Raw genomic sequence first — 26,517 nt, 5'->3', positions numbered from 1 at the left:
GATGTATGAATGATTGAGTTAATAATGAGTCCAGTAGGAAATCTAACTACCTCATAATTCTCATAAACAATCCAGATGTCACAGAATTCTGAGTGTCATTATTTCTGAATGAATGACGTGCAGAAAATTTCTGGTCTTTCTGGAAAAAAAAAAAAAGGAGGGAGGACAGTGGGAGAGAAAGTGATATTTAAATATTTAAACTGGAACATGGAGATACACAGACCAAAAGCAAGAGATAACTAAATACAATTTGCATGAGTACATTTACAGTATGTTCATAAATATATTGGATATACACACACATGCACACATTTATTTACTTACACCTGCCATGAGAAAACACAACCACAGCAAACTGAACCAAACCAACCAATGGAAAAGAATGATGAAATTGAAGGTGAATAAATACATAGAGCTCAGAAATAAAACGAAGAGGTGGTCCTTAATAATTCTATGCAGCTACCTAGTAATGACCACTGGGATTGTGGACTAGAACACTCCCTGATTTCAGGGCTAGGTGCAGCCTCTCAGACATGCATGCGATTGGCTCCATCCCATTTCCCAGTTCTCCCAGGCTCCCATGGACTCTGAGAATACCCATTAGCCTTCCGGTTTATTCCCTTTTGCCCAAATTAGCCAAAGTCGGCTTGTGGCTTATGAACAAAGACCCCAGACATTGACAAAAGGAAAAGAGGGGGCTCTGGGCTCACTGCCATAGGGAGAAGGCACACTCTGAGCTGTTCTCAGTCCTTCTGAAAGGGGGACTGAATACTGGGGGTGGGGGAGGTGGAGCCTCTGCGGGCAGGATGGCAGATCCTTAAAGTGGACTTACTCATGCCATTCCAGCCACCCTGGCCTCCTTGCTAGTTGGCACTTCCCACTCCAGGGCCTTTGCACTTGCTGTTCCCTTTGCCTGGAAAGCTCTTCCTCCGAAAACCTCCACGGCCTACCCCTATTCCTCTGTGCTCAAGTGTCACCTTCTCAGTGGGGCCTCTCTCAGCCACCCCGCCTCAAAAGACAAACCCTACCCATCTGGGCCCACTCTGTCTCCCTTGCCTAGTTTATTTTTCTCCAGAATCTTCCAACATACTGTATCATTTATTTATTTTGTTGTCTACCTCCCAAGCTCCACAGGGCAGAGCTTTTTGTCTGTTTTGCTCACTTCAGGATCCGAAGCACAGGATCCTGGCACATAGTAGGTTCTCCATAAATATTTGCTGACCTGTGCTGCACTCTGGGTGGATGCAGTCACAAGCCTTGGTCCCACAGAGCCCATTGCCCAGCACACCTGTGGAGATCCTGGCTACCAGCTGCGCCCCATGGGGACAGGCTCCTGGGAGGACTCCACTCTCCAAGTGGCCTGCATGTAGGGAGGGGGTTGGGGGCCTGTCCTGTCCTGGATGGAGAGCCAGTATATCCTGTGACACTCTCAGCGATGATAATAACGACATTAATCATGGTAGACAGAGCAGCTGCAGGAACCTTTGATAGGTGCTGGATTTTTTCCCCCAGGGTCTGTGTTTAGCATTTTACATTCACTATCTCATTTAAGTCTCTCATTATTCCCATGAGATAATCATATTATACCCATTTTAAAGATGAGAAAACTGAGGTTCGGAGGCAGTGCCCCACCATCTCCCGCCGCTTTCTGGAGCCTGGCACCTAGCAGACACCGAACACATGACGCTGTCCTTCCCTGCCCCACACAAGGGCGGGGGTCCCTGGGCAGGACGGGGGTGCGGGAGTGACGGTGTGCACCTGCTGGGCAGGATCTTCGCGCGCCGGGAGCCAGGCGGCCCGGCAGTGCGTCTCCGGGGGGCGGGCCCGCGCGCGTGACGCACCCTGACGTCACTCGGCGCCGGCCCCGCCCCGCCGCGGCCGCAGCTTCGGAGCCCAGCGACGGGAGCCGCCGCCGCCCGGGACCCGGAACGTCGCTCGCCCAGCCATGGCTTCGGGCCCCGCGGGTGAGGGGCGCGGGGCGCGGGGCGGCGGGAGGGCAGCCCCGGCCCCGGCCCCAGCCCTCGGCTGACCGGCCGCCCTCCCGTCTTGTCCCACAGGGGCGGAGACCCGGCAAAGGCTGCTGCGCACCGTCAAGAAGGAGGTAGGTGGGGAGGTGGGGGAGGGGGCGAGGGTGCACCCTCGGGGGGAGAGGACAGTTGCAGCTCCCCGAGGAAAGAGTCTCGGAGGTGGGGTGGCCACTGGCGGAAGGAGGAGGCCACCTTGGTCCTGGGCTCACCTGAGTGGGTCCTTAACCTCTCGCAGGACTGGAGGCTGGTGAGTTTGGGGGAGGGGGCTTCAGGTGTGGAGGGGGGCTCTGGATGTGTTTCTGCTGTGTGCAGGGGTGGATGCAGCGGGGGGGCTCTCCAGCTGTGGGGCACTCCTGCATTCGTCTGGGTAGGACCCCCTCTGGTGGAGCAGTCGGTGGGTGGGTCTCAGGTGGGTGGGTCTCACTACCAGACAAGCACCTGGGGGGCTGATAGGGCTTAGGGGGCTCGGGATGGGGCTGCAGAAGGAGGACCAGACTTCAGGAAAGGGGAAGGTAACCCTTTGGGAAAATAAAGCTTCCTCCACATATCTTCATGCCCCCCTTCCGAGTTCTCAGTCCTTAGGGCCACCCCCAGGAGCCAGGGGACTCTCTCCCTGAGAGTCCTGCTTAGTGGGTTACTCCATTTGTGGACATGTGCCCGCACTCTCCTGCCAGGCAGGCGCCCCTCAGCCCCCCACCCACGAAGGAGGGTGAGAATCAGACAGGGTTCAGCTGCCCCACTTCCCCTTTCGGCCTGGGGCCACCAGGGAGCCCAGTCTAGCCTTTGGAGTTAATAGCCCATGATCTCCTGCAGAGAGGGGAGAATCTGCAGTGACGGGTGTGTGTGTACACGTGTGTACATACCTGTGTGGGTAAGGACATGTAGCCAGCCGTGAGTGTGTGTATTTGAGAATGTCTATGCATCTCTCTGGAGATACCTCTGTTATCTCTGTGCACTATGTGTACATGTGTCTGTGTGTTTATCTGTGTTTTTGAGTATGATGTGCATTTGTGTGATGCAGGAATCTGTGTGAATGAATGAGGCTGTGACTGTGTATGTATGTCCGTGTGTATCCGTGTGTGTGTGTGATGTATGATGCATGAGTCTGTGTGTAAATGAGTAAGCTGTGACTGTGTGTGTATTGCTCACCTTATGTCGCCCACATCCCTCTGCCTGGGACCCCGCTGCTGAGCCTGCATCACTGGCATATCTGGAGTCCTTAGCCTGAAGACTTTGGGGGTGGCCTGATCCCTGTGCCTCTGTGTGTTTGGGGTGGACGCTCAGCACCAAGAAGCCCCTCCCTGCTTGGTGGCAGACAGCTATCAAGGGCAGCCTCCAGGCTGTGACCTGTTGCTGCCCTTCCCTCCTGGGGAGTATGTGTGTGTGTGTGTGTGTGTGTGTGTGTGTGTGGCATGCCCACGTTCAAGAATCAGCTCCAGGGCTGGTTTACATTCTGGCCTTCTGAATAAGGAGGCTTACAGAATACATGGACTCCCTCAGAAAGGTCCAGAACTTTTCAGCTCAGCCCTCAGAGAGACACCGTGGGGACCTGAAGAAAGCTCTGTCTAGACCTTTCCAGCGAAACCCACACATTCCGATGACTATTTTGGGTGGGGGGAGTCCAAAACCTGAAGTGTTTTTGTTCATTGTTTAACCAAATCTAGATGTAATGTGTGCTCTCCAGATGTTTTCACCTGGAATAGCTGTGTTTTTAAGGACATGATTGGCTCGTTCCATTGGGAGGGGCTGCAAGCAGAAGAGCATGTCAGCGAGACATGGGGGGGGCAGTGCTTTCTGCCTCAGGGCAGGGCTTTAGTTGGGACCCTGGTCCCAGCTCTGCCACCAGCTCCCTTGGTGCCCTGGACAAATCCCCTTCCCTCTTGAGGACTCAGTTTCCACATCTGGAGAAGGAGCATTGGTCCAATGCCCTTGGAGGTCCCATCATATCAGTCTAGTGTGGGTTACTGGCCAGGCTGGGAGAACACTTTGTCCTTGGTGGCCAGCGGTCTGGGCCTGCATGCTCTCCTGGGAAGGGCTGCATTTGGGGCTTGGAATGAGCTTTCTGCTTGGCTCTGGGCCGAGATCATCTGATCAGAGGGACCTCCTGGCATCCTGCCTGGTACCTGAGGGGGATGGGGGCAGAACCTTGCAAGTCTGGACAAAGCGCTTCAAGTACCCATTGACCCCAGATCTGCAATCAGAACGTAGGACCTGACAGTCACAAGTTGGTGGCTGTTTCTAAATCTGCATTTCTTGGGGCACATTGTTTTTGTAATTAGACATAATCAGAGCTTCCATGTACTGGAGGCTGCTCTGTGCCCGCCTTGCACACAGTAGCTTCTTGAGGTGAGTGAGGTCGTTCCACTTTACAGACAAGGAAACAGGCCCAGAGAGGAAGGGTGAGTTGTTCAAGAGCACACAGCTAAGAAGGACAGAGCTGAGGACCTACCCCAGGTCTGTCTGGGCCAGGCCCTTACCGCCTGTATCACAGACATGCCCATCCACATCTACACAGCGCCATAACTTTGGCATGTGTGGGTGGTATCATTTCCATTGCACCGCTGAGAAAACCGGTCCAGAGAGAGTATATGATGTTCCAAGGTTACAGCCGAATAAAGAGGAACGAGTTCAAGTCTTCTGTCCGTGAGTCCCCCTGTTCAGCACGGGTGTCCCCTAACGGCATGGTGACAGGTTTGTTCCCCCAAAAGCAGACCTCTCTCTTTCCCTTCCTCTTTGGGGAGCGTGTCCCCCTAGTATCAGAGAGCCAGTCTCCAGTGGAATGAGTGAAAATCTGGGAGTCAGGTTAGGTGTTCCTTCTGCTCACCGTCAGGGTTCAGAGGAGCCGCATCCCGGCTTGTCACAGTCACCCCAGAAGCTCCCCACATCCTTCTTTATGGCAGAGGTGGCTTAACAGCCAGTTTCTGTAGATGGACCAGGCAGGTCTGCCAGCTTTGCCTGAGCCACTGAAGCCACAAAGGCCCGCAGGGCTGTGGGCCTGGAAGCTCTGTCCAGTGCTGACCCAGGGAGCCATGGCGACCCAGCACCAGGAAGCAGGTCGCGAAGGAGCTTTGCCATCAACCAGAGCTGGGTTCAAATGCCAGTGCATTTACTTGCTGAGAGGCATCTGTGTACCAGAGGCTGGGCTGGATGCGGTGGATGTCGCAGTAAACAAGATAGGCCCTGCCCTCTTGGGGCTGACATTCCAGTACGTAGAAGACCCCAACAGACATCCCGAGCGTAATTAGAAAGGGAATTATAGGCTGTGTGCCAGGTTCTGAAGGAGAGGTACCTGAGAGGTAACTGCATGCAGTTACATATCTTAAACGTATCACGTTTAAGAAGATAGGTGAAGGGTATGTACGTTTATTTTTTTATGGATTTTTCTTTTTTAAGAGAGGGGGAGAGAAACATCGATTTGTTGCCCTACTTATTTATGCACTCATTGGTTGCTGCTTGTATGGTCCCTGACCAGAGATCGAACTTACAACCTTGGCATGTAGGGCTGACACTAACCAACTGAGCAATCCAGCCAGAGCGATGAGTAGGCCTTTCAGGTGAAGGTATGAGGCGTGAAGAACAGAGGAAACCATTCCTGGCAGAGGGAACCGCATCTGTAAAAACTGTGGCTAGCGGGAGCACTGTGAACTTGAGGAATGGGAGGACTCGGAGTAGGGGGAGTTCCCAGAGGAAGAGAATTGTGCTGGATACAGTGTGGACAGAGCACCTGGTCCTATCATAAAAGCAAGAGGGAAGGAGTGGGGAGGACTTGAGGAATATGGGAAGAGGAGGGAGGAGCTGAAATTGATGGCTTGCAAATTGCACAACCTTGGATGAGCATCCCTCTTTATATTCACAAGTGTCTGGGTTTCAGTTTATTCATAATGGAGATGAAAATTACTCAACTGTGAGGATAAACAGTGTGAAAACACCCGCCATGGTAGCCTGAGCTTTGCCAGGGCAGGCCTCTTACTTTTCCTTTCTGCCCAGTGCCACCAAGGCAGAGCTGGAGACCGGGTGGCCTCCGAGCGATTCCCTCCAGTCACGTCCAGCCAGCTCTATCCTGGCTCCTTCCTAGCTCCTTTCACCCTCCCCTCTTTTTTCCTCCCCACCTCCCCCACTTAATTTTGTTTTGGTTCCCAGAGAGCAGGCTCTGGCTTCCCGTTGTCATGACGACTGCCATTAAAGGAGCCAGCCATGTGACTGACTGAGTTGATAACGGAAGCAAAGTGACTAACTGCCTTGTTTTCCTGCCTCCAGCCTGGGACTGGGAGGCCACTTAATTGGAGGGGGGAAAGCTGGGGGAGGGATAGGGGAGAAGGCTGGGGGAGGGGCTTGCTTGGGGGGAGGGCAGGCCCCAGGAAGGAGGCAGGGGGATGAAGTGGGTGCTGGAGAGGAAACAGCTTTAGCTCTGCAGACTGGAGCTGAAGGAAGGGCTATCATTGAGAGCCATCAACACAAGGGCTGAGCTGGGCTTGGGGGAGCTGAGCCTCCCATCCCTGGGGGGGGGGGGGAGGCAATGGCATGGGGGAGGTGGACAGGACATACTCAGAAGGTTGGAGGAAGGTGAGAGAAACAACTGATGTTACTACTGAGACCCCAGGGTGGCTCCACTTCAACCCATTGATCCTTAATGAAGGATCTTAATTTTGCCCCCCAGGTAGGGTTGCCAATGGCATACAGGTCACACAATTAAATTTGAATTAGATAGTGAATAATTGTTAGTATAAGTATACATTGTTAAATCTGGTAGCCCTACGCAGAGGACATTTGGCAATGTCTAGAGACATTTTTGGTTGTCACAACTGTGGTTGCTGCTGGAATGTAATAGGTAGAGGCCAGGGGTGCTGCTCAACCTGCAGTGCACAGGACGGCCCCCACAGAGAAGCGTCCAGCCCACAGCACACTGCAGGTGAGACAGAAGCCTCTGCGCCGGGTGCTGTCCCAAGTGCTCCCCAAGCATCTTCTGCACTCAGGGCTGCCCCGAGAGGGAGAACCATTGTCTCCTTCGCTGGATCCACGAGGAACCAGAGGCGCAGGCTCGGGAAGCAGCTCGCTCTCAGGTCACACAGGCAGTCCACGGAGAAGCCAGTTCCAAATCCCACTTGGTCAGGATCCGAAGGGTGGCCTGGTGACCCTGACCCACAGAGGGCAGCGGGAGGGAGCCATGAGCTTCAGCAGAGTCCCTGCAAACTCGACTTGGGGTCAGGGGTGTGTAGGGGAAGATGAGGCAGGAAAATCCTGTTAGTTCTCCCTTGTGCCAGGCTGCAGTGTTGGCTCCACCAGACACTAGGGAGCTATAGAGGACTGATGAGCAGGGAGGGTCTTGTTTGGAATTGAACTTCAGGAATTTACAGTTGATGGCAGGGGCCAGGATGGACCCTTTCTGTCAGTTCTTAGAAGAAAACTTCCTCTTCTCTCCTTTCCCTCCTCTCTCCCCCCTCTCCTCTCCTCTCTCCCCCCTCTCATCTCCTCTCTCCCCCCTCTCCTCTCCTCTCTCTCCCCTCTCCTCTCCTCTCTCCCCCCTCTCCTCTCCTCTCTCCCCCCTCTCCTCTCCTCTCTCCCTCCTTTCCTTGCTTCCCACCCTTTCACAAACATTTATTGAGCATCTAGGCACTGTTCTAGGAACTACAGATTGAGAAGTGAGTAAAGCATCATCCCTGTGCACATGCTCTCGTGAAGTGTACAGTCTAATTGGGGGACAGATAGATACGCAATAAATATATATTGGGCGTGACAAGCACTGTGAGGGAAGTAAAGCCAGAAAGGGCTGGAGAGGGGTGGGAAGGGCTCCCCAGAGGAGGGTCGGGGCTGGCCTCTCTGATGGGGTGATATTTGAGCAGAGACCTGAAGGAAAGGAGGGAGCCATGCCGACAGCTGCGGGAAGGGTGTGCCTGACAGAGGGAACAGCATGTACAGAGGCCTTGAGTCGGAAACAGGGAATAGCAGGGAGGCCATTGAGGCTGGAGGGAAGTGAACAAGAGTGGAGGAGGAGGAGGAGAGGAGGTCAGAGAAGAGCCGGAGGCTGATCGCCCCCTGGAGGCTTTGCTTTTTCTCTTAGTGACATGGGAGCCATGAGAGTGGGGGGGGGGGGGCATGAACTCACCTATGTTGTGGACTGCTCAGACTGCAGAGCGAGCATGAATGTAAGTGACAAATGGGAGCGGGGTGGGCATAGTCATTAAGTACGAGAGGAAACTTCTGGGTTGTGCTCTGAGCATTCAGCTCGTGGGCTGGAAACGACAGTTCTCCCTTTACTCCCCTGCTGGGTCGAGTAGGGGTTCCAGAAGTGCCTGCCAAAGGAACCCAGGCATTTGGGTGGGATATTTCGGGGCTCTCTGACGCTGGCGAGGCTGACTCAAACAGTTTCTGTGTGTCGTGCTTTCGGGCTTAAGACGGCAGAACGTCTCTTCGTGAGTGATGCAGCCGTGTCTGTCGATGCGTTTGGATGCTTTCTTCAGGTCTCTGACAATGCAGCTCCAGGAGCTTCTGAGAGGGGTGGCTTGGGCTTTAGCCCCTGGCTCAATGTGACAGCAGGGGCGCTGGCTTTCCCGCTTAGTTGTGTCCCCCGTGCAGTCCGTGTCCGTCTCCGTCTCCGTCTCCGCTGCAGTAACCTGAGGGGCTCCGGGACAGGGTGGTAGCGTTTGCTGTTGGTTGGCAAGTAGGAAGGGCACTTTGGTCATCACTGTGGGAAGCAAGGACACCCACGTGCTTGTCCCAGGTCTGCTCCTAACTACCTGTGGCCTCCTAGCAGGTCCCCTCTCCCTGACTCGTTCTCCTGCTTTCTAAGTGCACGAGGTTGGACCAGCTCCAGGATTCTGAGAAGCTCGAGTCATCTCATTTGGCTGACATCACTCTCGGAGAGCCAGGTCTTTCTGATGTTTTCTGTCTTCCGAATTTGCCAAGTCCGTATTTAAGACTTATTAAAACTCAATAACTCACAAGACTTCTTGCGAGCCTTGACTCCACTTAAGGAAACCAAGGGCTCAAATGCAGCCATTCTAATGGGGTAAAGATCTTTTCTTAAACAGCATTTACTGAGCATTTTATGTGGATGACCTCATTTAACTGTTTCAACGTCCCTTGAGGTGGATAAACAGGCCTCTCATAGATAAGGAAACTGAGGCAGGGGGATTGCAGGGAACTTGCCTAAGGGCACGGAGGTTGTCAGCGGTACAGCTGCATTCCTCTGGAGCCCACGTCGGTGACCCTCGTGTGGTTATGAGCTGCGCTGAGAGTGTGGAGTCCGGGAAGGGGCCAGTCTTTGGAACTGGACAGTCCGGAGTTCAGGTCGTGACCCGGCCTTTCAGTAGCTGCTTGAACCTCTCTGGCTTCCGTTTCCTTGTGTATCTGACAGCGAGGGCATCACCGGCCACGCAGCAGTGCCGTGTGCCACCCCTGACAACTGGGCGTTCAGCAGGATTTGGGGTGAGGAGCCGGGTAGACGGAGTTCCATAAAGACACGTTACTGCCTTTCTGGTCCCAGCTGCAGCTGCAGGTGCTCTAGCATGGGCCTCCTCTCCCTGAGTAAGCCCGGCCTGGGGCCGCGGCCACAGGAGAGCGCTGTAGACCGGGAGGGTGCTTACAGGGTCCACAGGGATAGCCCTTGAGTAGGACTCAGGAGGGCTGAGTCTGGACTAGCTGTATGGCTGTCCTGGGGGCAGCTGGATCTTCCCTTTGGGTCCAGCTGCTCGTTGGCCCTTTGCAGGTGATCCCTCAGCCTAAGGAGGTCAGACACCCGTGTGAACCTGCTGCCCTGCCGCTTAGCCGCTAGGAGCCCCTGTCTGAGGCGGCCGAGAGTGCTGGACTCAGCGGGAAGCAGTGCATTTTCCTCTCTGTGGTAGTGCAAGATGGGAGATGGGCCCTGACCGGGTAGCTCAGTTGGTTAGAGCATCACCCCCATATGCCAAGGTTGTGGGTTCAATCCCCAGTCAGGGAACATACAAGAGTCAAACAATGAGTGTACAAATAAGTGAACAACATATCAATGCCCCCTCTCCCCCAGATAGATAGATAGATAGGAGTGGAATAGATTTATGTGCCTTTGCCAAATCCTGAAGGAATTCAGATCGTGGCTGTTTACAAAAGACAACATGTCCCTTTGCAGTAAGGCTCCATTTAAAGTCAGACAACTGAAGTCCTAAGAGCTCGAGAGGCTTGGTGATGCTTGGGCACTGACTGAATTCTTTTTTAAATTATCATTATTTAATAAATTATGTTTAGTAAGTTAGAGTTGTAGCAACTACCATTTATTAAACACTGTTGCAAGTGTTTTTACTTGTTTCATTTAATCCACAAAGCAATCTTCCTGTAGAGTAGGTACAAATAGCAACTCCTGTTTACTGACGAAATTGAAGTTCAGTGAGGTTAAGAAACTAGACCAAGGTCACATAGCTGAGAAGCAGCAGAACAGGATATTTTAGTGAGTTCTACCCATTTCAAGTTAGATAATAACTTGCTCATAAAACTAGCTGGAACAGTAAATAAATATATCAATATAAAATGGAAAGGAAAAGAGACATTAGAAATGGATCTATTGGCTTAGGGGTTTGGGGAGTTTGGAGTGAGCCCAGCTTCAGGTACAGCTGTATCCAGGAGTTCCGGTGATGTCATTAGGACCCCCATCCCTCTCCATCGCTCCCTGCTGCCTTTCTCTGTGTTTGCTGTCTGCTCTGCCTCTCTGTGGGGAGGCAGAATGTTGCCCAGCAGCTCTCAGGGCACAATCTGCCAGCTTGGCATCACCACAGAAAGAAAGCTTCCTCTTCCCCATGGTTCAAGCAAAAGTCTTCGGTCTCATTGGACCAGCCTAGGTCATGTGCTTCTTTTGTGCCAATCACTGTGGGGCAGAGTGTTCTGATTGGCCCAGTGTTCTGAGAGGCAAAGTGTGGAGCCAGCTCTCTGAAAGCAAGGGAGGGGTCCCAGAGGAGTCAAGGGGAAAGGACCAGGCAGGGGGATGGATGCCAGGCAGACAAGCCACAATTGTCCATCTCGGAGGAGCGAAGGTGCCTGCCTTTGGAGCTCCGGCCCTGACAGTGGCAGTAGCCACTGGTGCTCTGTGCCTGGCTGTGGTCCCAGGTGCTGCCTGGGGACCTCCTGAGTGCTAAGTGTCTGCTGGATGAGAGGTTTCTACTTGGGGGGTGTACACGGCCTTGAACTTGTATCAATGTTTTGTACTTGCTGTGTGGAGAGGGTATCCTCAGCTATCACCAGTACCTGTGGTCTGCAACCCAAATACCCAAGTATGGTTCAGGACCTCCCTGCAAGATGCCAGGGTACACAGGTCAGTACAGTACGGTGCCATGCCCAGAAATGAAATGATGCCTCCTAATTTCTAACCTAGCGAGCTCTCTAATGATAGCACCCCCTAATAATAACCATAACTAGCATTTATTGGGCACCTACTATGTTCTGGACCTGCACAATGTGAGCCATGAGTCACGTGTCTACTCACATTTAAATTATATATAATTAAATTAAAAATACTTCCTCTCCTGGACGGGCGGCTCAGTTGGTTGGAGTGTCATCCCATACACCAAAAAGGATGTGGGTTCAATTCCTGGTCAGGGCACCTACCTAGTTTGAAGGTTCAATCCCCAGTAAAAGGCGTGCAGGAGGCAACCGATCAGTGTTTCTCTCTCTCTCCCTCTTCCTCTCTCTCCAAAAGTCAGTCTAAACATATCCTTGGGTGAGGATTAAAAACAGTTGCACTAGCCATGTTCAGTTACTCAATAGCCATGTGTGGCTAGTGATACTGTTGGGCAACAGAGGGTTAGAGTATTTCCAGAAGGTTCTATCATGTTCTAGGCAGTGTGCTAAGCACTTTACATTCATTAACATATATAATCTTAAAAGAAACCTGAGAGGGGTAGAACCTATTTATAACCCCATTTGGCAGGCAAGGAAAGCAAAGCACAGGGAAAGTGAGTCAGGTCACCCAGCTGGTGGGAGGCAGAGCCAGGGTTCCAATCCAGTCTTCAGACAGCATTTAGCTGTTTTCCCTGCTAAGCTTGTGTCAAGGGGGCTGGTCTGTTTCTGGTTCACACTGTGTGTGTTTTAAGCAACCATCTGCGAATTTCCTTTCTTTCCTGTAGCTGCCTGACTCCCACAGTCTGGGCAGCCTGCCAGAGAGTCTAGGTACACGGGAGAGTGTGTGTGCGTTCCTTGAGCACGAGGCCCGTGGGTCTGTGGAAGTGGGGTGCGTTGCCAGGGGAGCTGCCACACGCAGTGGGCAGCACACCGGGAGGAAGCAGGCGGGTGTCAGGGTGTGGGCTGGGAACGTGACACATGGTGGCTGTTTTCTCTGGGAGTGGGGGACAGCCAGGGCATTGTCTTCATAGCCCCATCGTCTCCAGCAGTGACTGCGTGGGAGTGTTGGCCAGGAGGACCTTTGCCAAGGTGCCCCAGGCGAATGTTCCAGAATCAGGCAATGGGGGAGCCCCCTGGTCAAGGGGTATCTGAGGCACCTGCGCAGGGTAGTGATGGGAGACCCCTTTATGAGAACCCCATTCTCAGCCCCAGAACAGCCCTCTGTCCAGGTCGTGGCAGGCTGGCCAGTCCGTGTACTGTTGGGGCGCAATGCCTGGCGCCCGTTTATAGCACGCCAGTGAATGATTAACATCCAGGCTGGCAGCAGCCGAGTGGGAGGCATCCTGACCCTGCCAGCCCACCAGCCAGGTTAGGGCAGGTTCGGAGGAAGGAGCTGGAGCTCTCTGAAGACTCACGTGCCACCGCTGTGTGGCTCGCGGCCCCTCCACTCCCCACTCACTCGCTGCCCGGGCATGCAGCGCAGGGGCGCCCTGGGCGGCTTTGCTCTCCTCATCTGTCCGCGCTGTGTCGGGCAGGGTGGAAGAGTGTGGGCAGGAGGGTGGGGCAAGGCTGGCCCGAGCTGAGTGAGCGTCCAGACCAGGAAGCTCTGAGCCATTCGCTGTGGTTGCCGAGCCCCTGCTCTGCGCCCGACGCCTTCAGGCCCCTCTCTGTGGGCCACGGTGGGCTGGGGACCTGGATGCCCGTTGCAAGGAGGCCTCGGCCCGTCTGCTGAAAGGCGAGAGCCCTGCCGACACCCTCCATTCGTGGCGCAGTGAGGGAAGGACGTGCTTTTTCTTTTCTTTCTTAGAGCAGTTTTAGGTTCCCATTAAAAACCGAGTGGAGAGAGCAGAGATTTCCCACATACCCCTGTCCCTGCACGCACAGCCCCCCACTGTCAGCACCCGCAGCAGAGTGGTCACTTGTTACGATGATGAGCCTACGCTGACATATCATTGTCACCCAAAGTCCAGGTGACACCTGGGTCCACTCTCGGGGGCGTCCGTTCTGTGGGTTTTGACAAATGCATAATGACACGTGTCCACTGCTGTAGTGTCACACGGAATAGCTTCACTGCCCTCCGTTCCGCAGGCCGATGCTCCAACCGCTGAGCCAAACCGGCCAGGGCTGCTTCACTGCCCTAAAATCCTCGGCGTTCTGCCTGCCTGTCTCTCCTTCCCCGCCAACCCCTGGCGCCCACGGATCTTTGCTGTCTCCATAGTTTTGCCTTTTCCAGAACATGCTCTGGGAACCCAGTGCGTAGCCTTTCCGATGGGCTTCTTTCACTCTGTCGTGAGCATCTCAGGTGGGACGTTTCTTTAGTTACCACGATTCTCCTTTGGGAACCGATGTGTGACAGAGGGAGCAGGGAGGCACCAGGTGTCCTGGGAGGGAGGATGCAGGGTGGCGGCTGAAGCCTGGCCGGGAGCCAGGAGCTGGCTGACACTCGGCCGAGTCGGGCTGAGAGTAGGTGCACTGGCCACCTGGCTGCTTGTCCCCACCTTGATCTGGGACAGGGGAGTGCACCTCAAATTAACCCCACTTCCTCACAGGCCAGGTGACTTCTGCCCCGCCCAGGTCAGCTGCCTCATTGGGAAAATGGGAATAATAGCAATGACACCCGTACTGCGTGGTGGTTTTGTCCTTGGGCTTGTGTGTGTAAAGCTCTCGCTCCGCTTGTGGGACACCTGTAGGTGTCCATCGAGTGAGTGAATGAGCCTACTGCGTGCCAGGTTCTGTGCGGGCACAGTCACGGCTTTGGGTGTCCACCCTGCTGCCTGCAAGCTGTGTGCTCTTGGGCAAGTCTTGTAACCTCACCGAGATTCCACTTCCTTGTTTGTGAAATGGGGAGGGTAACTGGACCATCTCACCTAGTTACCCTGAGGGTTAGGTGAAATAATGCCCTGAAGCACGGCGCTCGCACACAGTGAACACTCTATAAATAAACGCTGGTCGTCGTTACATAAAGCAGGTGGATGAAGCACATCCTGGGTGGCTGCTATTGTGTTTAACGCTTTGGATGTATTACCGTACGCCTGAGAGGCAAGTACTCATGTCACCCATTTTACTGATGGGGGTGCTGAGGCTCACAGAAGGGATATGATTTGCCCAAGATCACGAGTGCAAGAGCCGGGATTTGAATTCTGGAAGTTTGACTCCAGAACCCAGTGCTCAAAGCTTATACAGTGGGCGTTACTCTAGGAGCTTGGGGGGGGGGGGGTCACGTCAACTTTGGAGGTTTAAAGAGGGAGTGAAAAGGGCATAGGTTCTAGAGAAGTGGTGGTTTTTCCAGAGTTGCAGGTGGAGGTAGGAATGGGTGGGAATATCAGATGGACGGGACCGTGCAGGCCAAGGCCTGGTAGGGCATCACGTGGGTCACGCAGACGGAATGGCACATGCGACCAGAGCTCAGGATATGGGGGAGGGAAGGGACGGGATTTGGCAGGAAAGGAAGATGGGGCCACACCATGGAAACAGTCACAGCTTGCTGGGTGGCGCCATCCGCCCCCACCCCCTGCAGCATGCTTCGGAGCTTCCTGAAATATCCCTGCTCCTCCTGCCCACCACCGGCCCTGTTCCAGCCCCTCCCAGCTCTCGCCTCCTGCTTGCCTCGCCCATAACAAACTGAAAAATAAAAGGCCACCAGCTGTTTCCATGCAGTGCCTTTCCCTGCCACAGGGTCCTTACACCTGTTCCTTCCTTTGAGCTGCAAAGCAGCTCTATGGGGGCAGCCACAGGGGAGAGGTTTTTCCCTCTGCTTTAGAGTTGGAGAAACTGAGGCCCAGAGAGTTCATCTCTACTTGTACTTCAGATCTGGAGCATCACCTCCTCCAGGCAGCCTGGACCTCCCTACCCACCCAGTAGCATTGCTGTTTGTTTAACAGGCCCAAGTTCTTTTGCTGCAGAAAGCTGGTCTCACTTTGTAAATATTACCTATTTGTGTGATTTGCTTAATGTCTTCACCTTTTGCTGGACTGTGACTTCCATGAGGACGGGGACTCTGATTGCCACATGGTGCTGATCACATAGGAGGCACTGATAAATGTTGAGTGAATGAGCCACGGTGACGGTCCATGTGATAAATGCTGGGAAGGCAGGTGCTAGTGGGATGAAGAAGAGGTACACTTCTTCCCGACTGGGGTATGGGTAGTCCAGGAAGGCTCCCTGGAAGAGGTGATGCCCGGGCTGAAGCCTGAGTTGCAGTTAGCCGGCTGGAACACATGGAGGGGCACCTGGCAGAAGGCACACATGAGCAAAAGCAGGGAGGTGAGCCCATGACACTGCCTTTGGGGACCTATGTTCAAGGATTAGTGGTTTGAACCAGGGCTGGAGATGCTGGCTTGCTATTTTTAAATATATTTATTGATTTTAGAGAGAGAAGAAGAAAAGGGAGGGGACATCAATGTGTTCCACTTATTTATGCATTCATTGGTTGATTCTTTTTCTTTCTTTTTTTAATCCTCACCCGAGGACACTTTTTGATATTTTGTTCAGATAGAGTGAGAGGGAGAGAGAGAAACATTGACGTGAAAGGGACACATCGAGTCGCTGCCACCCACACGACCCAACCAGGGCCGGGGACAAACCGCAACCGAGGCACGTGTCCTTAGCGGGAACCGAACCCGGGTCTCTCCAGACCGCAGGCCAACGCTCCAACCGCTGAGCCAAACCATCCAGGGCATTGGTTGATTCTTATATGTGCCCTGACCAGAGATTGAACCCACAGCCTTGGTGCATAGGGACAATGCTCTAACCAACTGAGCTCCCGGCCAGGCTAAGCATATACATTTTGTTCTCAGCAGCTGGGTACCTGCAGAGGGGCACAGCTGTCCTAAGCTCACCCCTTTCCCCCCATGGTTGTCAAGGGGCCTTTGAGTCATCCCCACTTCCCCCACATGCTCAGGAGTTATTTCTAAGGCCCCCCCAAGGCCCTCCAGGCACCCTAATTTACCTTTTCTCCCCCCTGCCAGTTTCTTACCAACGTAAGAGTCAGGTTGCCTGGGGGCCCCATCTCACAGGCCAGCGTTGGTTCAGCATGACTCACCCACCCACACTGCCTGGCACCCTCCGCCTGAGTCAGGACTGAGCAGCAGGCCTCTGAGGGGCAGGGGGCAGCCTGGTGATGTTTATTCAGGTCTTCTCTGCGCCACAGGCATTGCTCTGGGTGCTTTAAGCCAGGGGGCTCTGCGGACCAAACCCAGCCTGTTCGTGCGCTGCCCGAGCCAAGGATGGTGCTCACGTTCTCAGGGTTGTGCAAACAAGACTCTGCGACACAGACTGTCGTGGCCTGAAAGTAGGTTTGGCTGATTTAGCAAAGAGCATTCAGAATGCCCAGTTAGATTTGAATTTCAGAAAAAGAACAGGTTATCTTTGCATGTCTGTTCCGTGCAACATTTGGTTCATACGTAACAACAACAACAACAACAAAAACCCTTATTTATCTGAAATTTAGATTTCACTGGGCACCCTGTATTTTATCTGGCAGCCCTAGCTCAAAGCCTGAAATAGTTGCTGTCTGCCTCTCTACAGAAAAGTTTGCCGACCGCAGCCTCACACACAAAGCAAACAAGAGCAGGTGTCCAAAGGGCCTAGGACCCTGCCTGCAACCCAGCTCAGTAAGCAGTGTTACTAATATAATCAGAGCGATCACCAAGCAGATACTGAGCACCTTCCGTGAGCCAGGCACTGCCCTGGGGGCTCGGGACCTACGTCGGGGAGACAGACCCTAGATGGATAAACCCACAGATGGGCAGTGACAGGCCGTGGGAAGTTCTAAGACAGCATAAAGCAAGGCGCTCTGTTTCAGACAAGGTGTCTGCGCCCTTGCCCCTTTTTGAGCTCTGCATCTGTTTTGTTGTTTTCTACGTCCTTAAAGCCAGAATTTATTTCTATTTATTTCTATTTAAAAATGCTCAAGAAACCTTAAGAAGTCCCAGAGGCATCCAGGTTTAATATAAGGTCATACTGAGGTGGTGTCTGTCGGTCTCCCCGTTACTAAGGCATCAAGTTGATTCTTATTAATGAAACACCTTTATAATTCCTCGGGTTGTTTATGGTGGTTTCCTCTGACTCCTGGTGTCCTTCGCAAATGACCTCAGCTTATGAGTCATAAAAAACGTAACACCGGGAATAACCACAAAACACCTGCGGAGCCTGTTCGAATGTGCGTTCTGCATTGTTCAGAACCGGGTCCCCTGGTTATCAATGCGCGGAGTGAAGGCTGCGTGCGCGTCCTCTGCAGAGTGGTATCGGAGGCAGCTCTGTCAGGACGGAGACCAGCAGCCGTCCTTGAAGCTGAGCCCCGAGAGCTCTGCACGTGTGTTCATAGACCTCTCACGTACTCCGAGGGGTGGCGCGGTGGTGCCCCAGTTCACAGATGGGGAGACTGAGGCCTGCAGCCACCCAGCTAATGGCAGAGCTGGAGTTGGACCTGGTCTGGTGGCCAAGCTCATGTTCTTACGCAGCGACCTCGTGCCTCCCTGATGTGGTGCCAGCTGTGCTGGAGGCCCCCTGCCTGCGGTTTCCATATCCCTCTGATAGCGCTGAGCTCTGGGCCGTGTCGTTTCCTTTCCGGTTTGAGAGCGTGAACACAGCACCGTGTGGGGAGGCAGGGAGGACTGGCAAGTTGGTTTGCAACCTGGCAGGGCTCACGGTGGGCAATGTGAGGGTACCCGGATGTGGGCAGGTGGCAGGTGTGAGGAGGGAGTAGACAGCGCAGGCCTGGGAGCCCCGGGAGCCCCGGGAGCCCCCCTTCCTGCTCTGCAGGTTGGCCAGAAGTTCCCTGCCTGACTCCGTCCTGAGATTAATCCTCCTTTTATGCTGTTTAAATATTTGCAGGTAGAGGGAAGGATGGCAGGAGGGCGGGGCTGATTCCGAAGGTTGCGGGGTGGGGCCAGAGACGGGCTGGGCAGGTGCTCAGAGGTCTGACTTGGAGGGGCGGGGCCAGTGAGGCCCTGATTGGGAGAGTCCACTGCAGGCCAAGCAGTGAATCGGACAGTCACTGTAGGCTCAGGAGCGGATACCGATTGTGGAATTCCTGCTGGGGGCCAGGTGTAGGTGACTCTGTGATCTCATTCAAGCCTCGCATTACCCTGTGAGGTGGGGTGCTGCTATCATCCGCGCCGTTTGACAGATGGGAAACCCGTCCAGGATCATGCAGATCGTGATTGGCCAAGGATTTGACCCCAGATCAGTGACTCCACATTCCAGGCTGTTAGGCCCTCCCGGCTGCCTCCTGACACCCTGTCCTGAGAGCTAATCTAGTTCCCAAAAGGAGCGAGAGCCCCATCCTCGCAGGAATGCAAGCAGCTGTCGGAGGACCCCTGGGAGTGGATGCCAGAGAGGGACAAATGCTTCCTGACCATTGTGACCTTTGCGATGCCCCACCCCTGACAGTCTCCCACAGAAAGTGATGACAGAGCGTCAGATCCAGGTGACCCAGGTCTCCTGACTCCCAGTTCAGTGCTTCTTACGGTCCCCAGATTGGGAGAGGCTGAGGGATCCCTGCTCGCAGGCTTCTCGTCACCTGGGACTTCGGAGGGCCTGATGCAGGACTCGGTGGGGCCCTCGGACAGATCGGGGTTCAGATCCCACATGCACCCCTTCCTGGCTTTGTCCTGCCAGCAAACTATCAACTCTCTGATCCTCAGTCTCCACCTCTGAGAAATATGTATAAAAGTAGAGCTGTCCTGCCCTGGCCGGTTTGGCTCAGCGGTTAGAGCGCCGGCCTGCGGTCCGGAGAGACCCGGGTTCGGTTCCCGCTAAGGGCATGTACCTCGGTTGCAGTTTGTCCCCAGCCCTGGTTGGTCGTGTGGTGGCAGCCACTTGATGTGTCCCTTTCACATCGATGTTTCTCTCTCTCTGTCTCTTCCTCTCTCTCCCTCCCACTCTATCTGTACAAAAAAAAAAAAAAAAAAAGTAGAGCTGTCCTCACAGGGCTGTGGAGAGGGTATAACGAGTTCATGTACAGGTAACCCTGGGAATGTCTGTTAAGTGACCGAGTATGGGGAGGAGAGCACGTAGCCTGGGCGTCAGACCCCGACTGGAATTCTGTCTCCACTCAGCCGGCCCCGCTTCTCTGGGGGAGTTACTTCACTTTCCTGAGCCTGTTTCCCAAAATAAGATCCCAGCTCCAGCTCGTAAGTGCCAGGCAGGGCTTTGAACCCAGGTCTGCCAGGTTCCAGGGCTGAATTTTCACATGACGCCCTCCTGATTCTTCGATGTACCTGTTTCACTCACTCGTTCCTGCACTCATTTAGAGAATGTTCACTGAGCGCTTACTGTGCACCAGCACCGTTCTGGCTGTGCGCTGGGCTCCGGGGACACAGCAGTGAACCCGGCAGGTGAGGCCCTGCCCTCGGGCGTGTATATGCTAGAAGAGGGAGACAGACAGTAAACAAACACAGGAGGGGAGTGGTGTGCGCCTCTGGAACAGGGTAACTAGAATGGGATGGGGGGGCTGCCTTAGATAAAGTCAGGGAAGGGGATGACATTCTGTGTGACAGCTGAGAGGAAGCCTGTCATGCACAGAGCCTGTAAGAAAGATGAGTAACCTATGAAGTGTGGCGCTACCCCAGGACATGGGCCTTGGACCTACGGGAGACGTGGTGAGTAGGGTGTAGAATGGAAGCAGTTATCAAGGTGTCTCAGACAGCCTGAGAAGGCCCCAGGGGGGTGTCTGCACCCCAGGTCGCATTTGGGGTCTCCCCTCCAGCTGTCTCTGCCTTCCAGGTGAAGCAGATCATGGAGGAGGCCGTCACACGGAAGTTTGTCCACGAAGACAGCAGCCACATCATCTCCTTCTGTGGTGAGTCCGTGGCTACTTCTCTGTGGGCTGCCTCGGGGACATGCGTGTCTGAGCAAGGATGCTCACACCATTTTTTGCTTTGTAACGCTGCAGTTATTTTCGGATTCCAAAGGGACTTCCTGAGGGAATTGGGAAATACAGAAAAGTCTAGAGAAGAAATTAAGCATGCCCTCTGTACCTATGAAGAGGTAATCACGGTTAATACTGGAGGCCTGGCTTCCCTCCTGTGGGCTCAGTTCACACTGACCCTGCCCCAGGTGACAGTGGTCTTGCATCTGAGGGGTGGGCTCCATGTCCTGTCCTCACTCTGCCTGTGGCTGCTGCCAAGTAAAGGGAGAGGATGGATGGGGACCAGGGAATCAAGAGCCGTCGACATCGTCAAGGATCACCTCTAGCTGGCTCGGCACAGGGACAGGACCAGGGCTCAGAGCGTGACTCAGACTTCTCTCCTTGCACCAGCTACGCTCACAAGGTTCCAGAAATAACCACACTGCCAGGTTCTTACTGTACTTTCCTGATGGCTAGAGAGACACGTATTTTGCATGTCCCTGAAGTCAGGACTTGGCTCATAATTGATGTGTATGTACAAGTGGGTGTATTTCGTTTCTTCTCCCCCTAAAGCTCTTCATTTCACAATTGGAGAGTCTCATAGTGAAGAACATGCTATAATTTCCCTCTCGTGATCCTGGCCCCATGGAGAAGCCCCTCAGCTTCTGTTTAGACATCTGGGGATACCACCCATGGGCCTGCTGCATGCACACATGACCTGGGAGCCCAGGGATGCCGGTTTCACCCCTTTGCAGCCAGGCGGACCTGGGTTCCTATCCCACCTCTGCCACTTTTTTTGTTGGGTGGACTTGGCAAGATCTTACTAAAAGTGAGATATGTTTGTTTAAACACATATGTGTATATACAGGTGTATATATCCACACACACACACACAACTATGACTTTATATAAATGTACATATGGGGTATATGTATGCGCAACAGTTTTTCTCCTGGACGTGTTTATTTGCAAATAAAATAGTATGGATGCCCGTTTTAGGACTTGCTAACATACTTGTCAGCAAAAGATTACAGGAGTAGGAAGTGCTAGCACCGATCGCGTGTTTGGGTGGGAGAAATGCGTGGGCTGAAGGACCACCGAGGCACCTTTACCCACTGTCCCTGTGAGCCGTCCGCAGAATCAGGGCTGCAAAGCCCAAATAGATGCTGGACACACTGTGACAGAAACAAATGAAAAGTACTGTGTGTAAGCAGAAGTGGAGATAACTTAACAGAGCCTCGCCTGGAGTACTGTAAGTCCGTGGGCAGAGTAGGCAAGATGTGGGCCTTCGTTCAGAATGAAGTCATTGCTGACAAAAGACCAAGACAAGCAGTTACACTTCTCAGTGTTTCTTCTTGCTCATCACATAACCTTGGCTGGGTTCTTGACCCGGAGTGCTGGCGTGCTCTGCTGTGAGCTGACGCTACGTGGAAGGCTCCCTTCCTGGGGTTGTCGCGAGGATTAGCAGGGCGAACCTTAACACTGGTCTGACACCCTACGTGCCCCATGAGTGCCTCTTAGTATGTGCTCAGTTTTTCCCCTAAACATCGGCCGGGCTCCTATTGGGTACCAGACTGAGCTCCCAGTCCGCTGTGGGAGGCAGACGGGAAGGAGACACCTAGTGGCGGGCTGCTGGAATGACCAGAAATGAGACAGGAGCTGTCGGAATGGCCTGCACAGGGCTTATTTTCAGACAGGAACACTGCGGCCCAGAGAGGGAAAGTGATTTGCCTGAAGTCACACAGTGGGTTAGTGGCAGAGCCCAGGCTACCCCCAGAGCTGGGCAGGGTGTCCAGAGGAAACAGAGAAATGGGAAGATGACGACTGAATCCTTTTAAAGATCCTTTGTAGAGGCACGAGTGTGGTGAGCAAACCTTGGACGCAGGCCTAGGCTGGACCCTGGCTCCATCACTTCTTTGCTGGGGCCTCTGGGCAATTCGGTTCACTTCTCGAGCCTCAGTTCCACATCTGAAAGATGGGGATGGTTTTCCCTGGTTGGGGTGGGGCTTAAAACAGGGTTCTTACGTCAGCTGTTCCTGGAATCACAACAGTGAAGACAAGGACATGGCCCTTTAATGCAGAAGGCGCTCAGCAGTCCCGTGGTCCTGTCCCCGCCCCCACCGACTGACAGGAGGGCTAGAACAGGCAGAAAGCACTGCGTTCCGGTTCTGTGCTGAGTGCCTTCCCTGCCCTTCCCCCCTCATCCCACAGCAGGCTTAGGAGGGTAGTGTTCAGACCCTCCCGTGCAGGGAGCAGGACGCAGGCTCCACAGGCAGCAAGTAGGCTCTGGAAGGGGATGTCATGCCCCAGTCTCAGCTGGGTGGGGCTGGGTGGGGCTGGGAGAGGGTGTGAAGAGAGCTGGTCTGCCCTGGGGCTGTGAGTGCGGGTCCACTAAGCTCCCTTTCTCCCGTGGAGGGGCTGCAAGGTGGAGAGGCAGACATGCTTCTGCGTGGTGTCGTCACAGAGCTGTTGCTATGGGGGCCCGGCTCTCCCAGACGCCTGTGTGACGGATCTGCAGCCGAGCCGGGTGCTGGGGAGCACGGGCAGGAGGGCCCGCTGACCGTATGTCTCTGCAGCTGCTGTGGAGGCCTGCGTCCTGCACGGGCTGCGGCGGCGGGCGGCCGGCTTCCTGCGCAGCAACAAGATCGCCGCTCTCTTCATGAAGGTGGGCAAGAGCTTCCCGCCAGCCGAGGAGCTGAGCCGCAAGGTCCAGGACCTGGAGCAGCTGATCGAGAGCACGTGAGTGCAGAGCAGGGCTGCGGGCTGGGGCGGTCCCCCAGACAGGCCCTCCGGAGCCCTGAGAGCTCGTGCCCCCAGCGCTGTCTCCGCTCTCCTTTCTGCTCCTCAGACCCACCAGACTCTTCCACCCCAGGGCCTTTGCTTATGCTGTGTCCTCCACCTGGTTCACATCCCTCGTCTTCCATGGCTGGCTCCTTGTCCTCATTCAGGCCTTCCCCTAGCTAAGGGTAAATTCCAACCCTCACCCCATTTCTCTTTCATATCACCTCATTTCTTTTTCTTCCCAATTGTTACCACCACGTGTAATCATTCATCTATTTGTTCATTCACTATTTACTTGATTGTTGTCTGTCTCCCCTTTTTGCCTGAATTCTATGAGGACAGGTGACTACATCTGTTACTCCCCATTATGTCCCCAGCATCTGGGAGAGCCTAGTGCCCAAGAGATGAGTGTTGAATGAGTACGTGCCTCCTGTGAGCCACGCCCTGTTCTAATGCGGCAAGGCCAGAGTTGGTTAGAACCAAATGGTCTCTGTTCACCTGGACCCCCAGTGAAACTCACATTGAGGCAACCACTACCGGGGAGCGGTGACGGCACTCGCTGCTCTTGGCTGACTGCACAGGGGGAGGCTCGCGGATGAGGTGTGTACGCGAGCGCCTCCCCCCAGAGTCACTCCCGGAGTTCCGACTGCACAGCCCAACTCCCAGCTGGCGCCTGGCAGGGATGGCAAGTAGGTTTCAACTCCTGGTGGAGCTGAGGCTGCCCGAAGACTGCGCTGTGAACGTGGCTGGGCTTCTAGGGAAAGAGCGCGGGGATTGGTCAGCCTGTCTGTCACGGGCAAGGGAATGGAGACAGGCTTGCCCGTGTCACCGTCTCTGCCACGGGCGCTCAGTCCACTGCACTGCTGAGAAATGGCCCTTTCCTTGACCTTCAGGACCTGCCTGCCCAGGGCTGCTGGCCAGAACTGCCTGATGGGCAGGACTCTGGGTTTGGCATTGCCTGCTCCCATTTGGTATCGGAATCAGCTACCTGGTCTTCAGGTGTCTTCCAGGCCAGCTGCTGAATCCCAGGTGTTGCTGATAATTTCTTCAGGATGGGCTTGCATCATATTGGGAGCTGTTCACGGAGGAATTAGAGCTGCCCATGCCGGGTGGTCAAGGAGAGCCATGCACTCACGCAGTCACTCGTTCACGAGTGTACATAGTGAGCCCCTCACATGCCAGGCACTGGGCAAGGCACTGGGCGAGGCCCTGCAGATACACACATGAAGCAGAGCCATTCTTGCCCCATGGTAGACTCTCAGGAAGTGTTATATTTGTTAAAATAATTGAATCGCCTAGTCCTTGCTCTTAGGTTACAGTGTGGAGGGGAAGAGGAGTGAGCAGGAAGTTAGGCTTCAGCGTCTGGCTGCTCTGAGGCTCCCTGCAGGAGGGGTGTCCTCGCTGAGCCCTGAGCAGTGAGAGGGGTTAGCCTGGGGGGGGAGGGAGGGGAGCAGCAGCTCATGGGGAGTCCTCAGACGAGAGCCCGGGGGGGGGGGGGCCTCAGGGATCTGCAGACATTTCTGTCTGGCGGGATCACGGGGTCAGAAAGGACAGTGATAGGAAATGGATGGAGAGGTGAACAGGAGGAAGGTCATGTGAAGTTTGCTTCTCAAGAGCAGTCAGGAGCCGCTGCAGGTCTGTAGTCCAGGACTCCTCTTGGCCAGCACTCCTTTCCAGCAGAGAGGATGGATGGATATTGAGAGAGAATATCAGTATGAGATCCTGGCCTACCCGTCCACAGTGTATGACATTGTCTGTTTTACCACATCTTCACACTCACTGGGTGTTATTTCTTTTCAACTCTTTACCCATTTGCCAGGAGCAGTGTGGTTTTAGTTGCCATTTATTTATCTTCTAGAGAGGTTGAACATTTTCTCATTTGAATATTGGTCCAGTTGGATTTTCCCTTTTGTGAATATCTTTTCTCCTCCTTTACTGGTCTCAAAGGCGAAACCAGATCCAGGGCCTCCAGGAGAATGTGCGGAAGCTACCGAAGCTGCCCAACCTGTCCCCACTTGCCATCAAGCACCTGTGGATCCGCACAGCCTTGTTTGAGAAGGTCCTGGACAAAATTGTGCATTACCTTGTGGAAAACAGCAGGTGAGCTGGAAAGACGATGCCTGGCTGCGCTCTGTCTCCACCTGCTGGCAGGCTTGGAAATTGCACCCCCTTGCACGAAACCTCTCTCTTTTTCCCCTTAATACGCACTTGACTTTAGAGTAATGAAATACAGGTCGTCTGGACATTTGAATCGGAACTAGCCTAGCTTAGAACCTTGGGAAGATTCAGGTGTTTGGTAGCAATGCAGGGTCTTGCATTTGGAGTGGGGAATAAGGATCTTGAGATGCTGGTGATCTTCCTTCTCCAGTGAAGTAAGCCCACAGTCTACTAGCCAACCATGTGGCCGCGGGGAAATCCCTTAGCTTCTCTGTGCCTCTGTCTTCTCCTTGGGTAGATGGCATAGGGATTGCTGCCGCTCCAGAGATGAGAAGGGGAGGTAGCGAGAACGCAGCATTTTGGAAGTGCATGGTGACTCTTTACATTTTCTCTCCTAGCTCAGAATTGCCTGATGTAAAGCTTTTATATATGAGTCCTCTCAGCGAGCGTTCTCCCGTGTAATCACTTCCTCATCCAGTAAGCGTTTCCTGATCGTCTCTGTGCCCCACACTCTCCCATACACTGGGGATGCGTGAGTCTTCCCTGTGAAGAGCAGTGGGGAGCCCCTGAAGAATCTGTACCCTGAGACTCTCCCTAGCCGGCACTCTTCAGACAGAGAGAGACAGAGAGAGATGTCTGAGACTCCCCCATCGTTTGGTATACGAAGGTGCCTGTGTACACCTTCACACACAGTGGGTATTACCATCTTTTACTCTTTGCCTGTTTGCTAGGAAAATCTGTTTGGGAGTTCAGGTCAAGGTCCGTCCCCTCATGAAGCTCGCACTGTAGCAGGGCGAACAGTCAAGTAGTCATTGTAATCATATGTGATGAGTGTTCCAAGACAGGTGGGTGGGGGTTGACCCCTCCAGGCGGTCACGGAAAGTGTCCTGGGAGGTATGACAGGTAAGCTTCCATGTGAAGGGTGTGGTGAGGGGCCGGGAAGAGCGTTCCCAGCAGAGGGAGCAGCAGGTACAAAGGCCATGAGGCAGAAGAGGAGCCGAAAGCACCCCAGGCCCTGGGGCTGCAGTTAATCTCTTCACCTTCTTGTAAATTGTAAGATGTCTCTGTGCCCTGCCCTGTTGTGGGTCCAGGACCTCTGAAGTTATTGCCTTCGGTGTATGACCTTGTGTTTCCCTACTGAATGTGTCGGTCAGAAGGAATTAGCAGTTATTTGAGCAGCAACGCCAACCTGCTGTTGCTTCTTTCAACTTGTTATTTTGAATTTTAGATTCACACAGAAGTTACGACCTTAGCGCAGAGAGTTCTTCCCTCCCTCAGTGATAGCGTTTACACAACCAGAGTCAAGTCTCAGAGCAAGGCGTTGCCGTTGGTACAGTACTGTTACCGAAACTACAGCCTTTATTGGGATTTCAGCAGTTTTTACATAGACTCATGTTC

The 26,517-nt window shown here is 53.9% G+C and overlaps 1 protein-coding gene across 1 annotated transcript in view; it reads left to right on the top strand.

Annotated features, from left to right (window-relative positions):
• The first annotated feature begins 1,913 nt into the window (after positions 1 to 1,913).
• SGSM1 (small G protein signaling modulator 1) overlaps positions 1,914 to 26,517 on the top strand; it is a 62,119-nt gene continuing 37,515 nt past the window's right edge. The window contains exons 1-5 of the mRNA XM_036277082.1: positions 1,914 to 1,964; positions 2,058 to 2,101; positions 20,058 to 20,133; positions 22,758 to 22,920; positions 24,910 to 25,062. Of these exons, the coding sequence (XP_036132975.1) occupies positions 1,946 to 1,964; positions 2,058 to 2,101; positions 20,058 to 20,133; positions 22,758 to 22,920; positions 24,910 to 25,062 (455 nt within the window). The 5' untranslated portion in view covers positions 1,914 to 1,945. The remainder of the gene's footprint in view (positions 1,965 to 2,057; positions 2,102 to 20,057; positions 20,134 to 22,757; positions 22,921 to 24,909; positions 25,063 to 26,517) is intronic.

This window comes from Molossus molossus, unplaced genomic scaffold (assembly GCF_014108415.1).
Source record: "Molossus molossus isolate mMolMol1 unplaced genomic scaffold, mMolMol1.p scaffold_m16_p_22, whole genome shotgun sequence".
Lineage (NCBI taxonomy): Eukaryota > Metazoa > Chordata > Mammalia > Chiroptera > Molossidae > Molossus > Molossus molossus.
The sequence above is the reverse complement of the archived record's forward strand: the minus strand, read 5'-3'. Positions and strand labels throughout refer to the sequence as shown.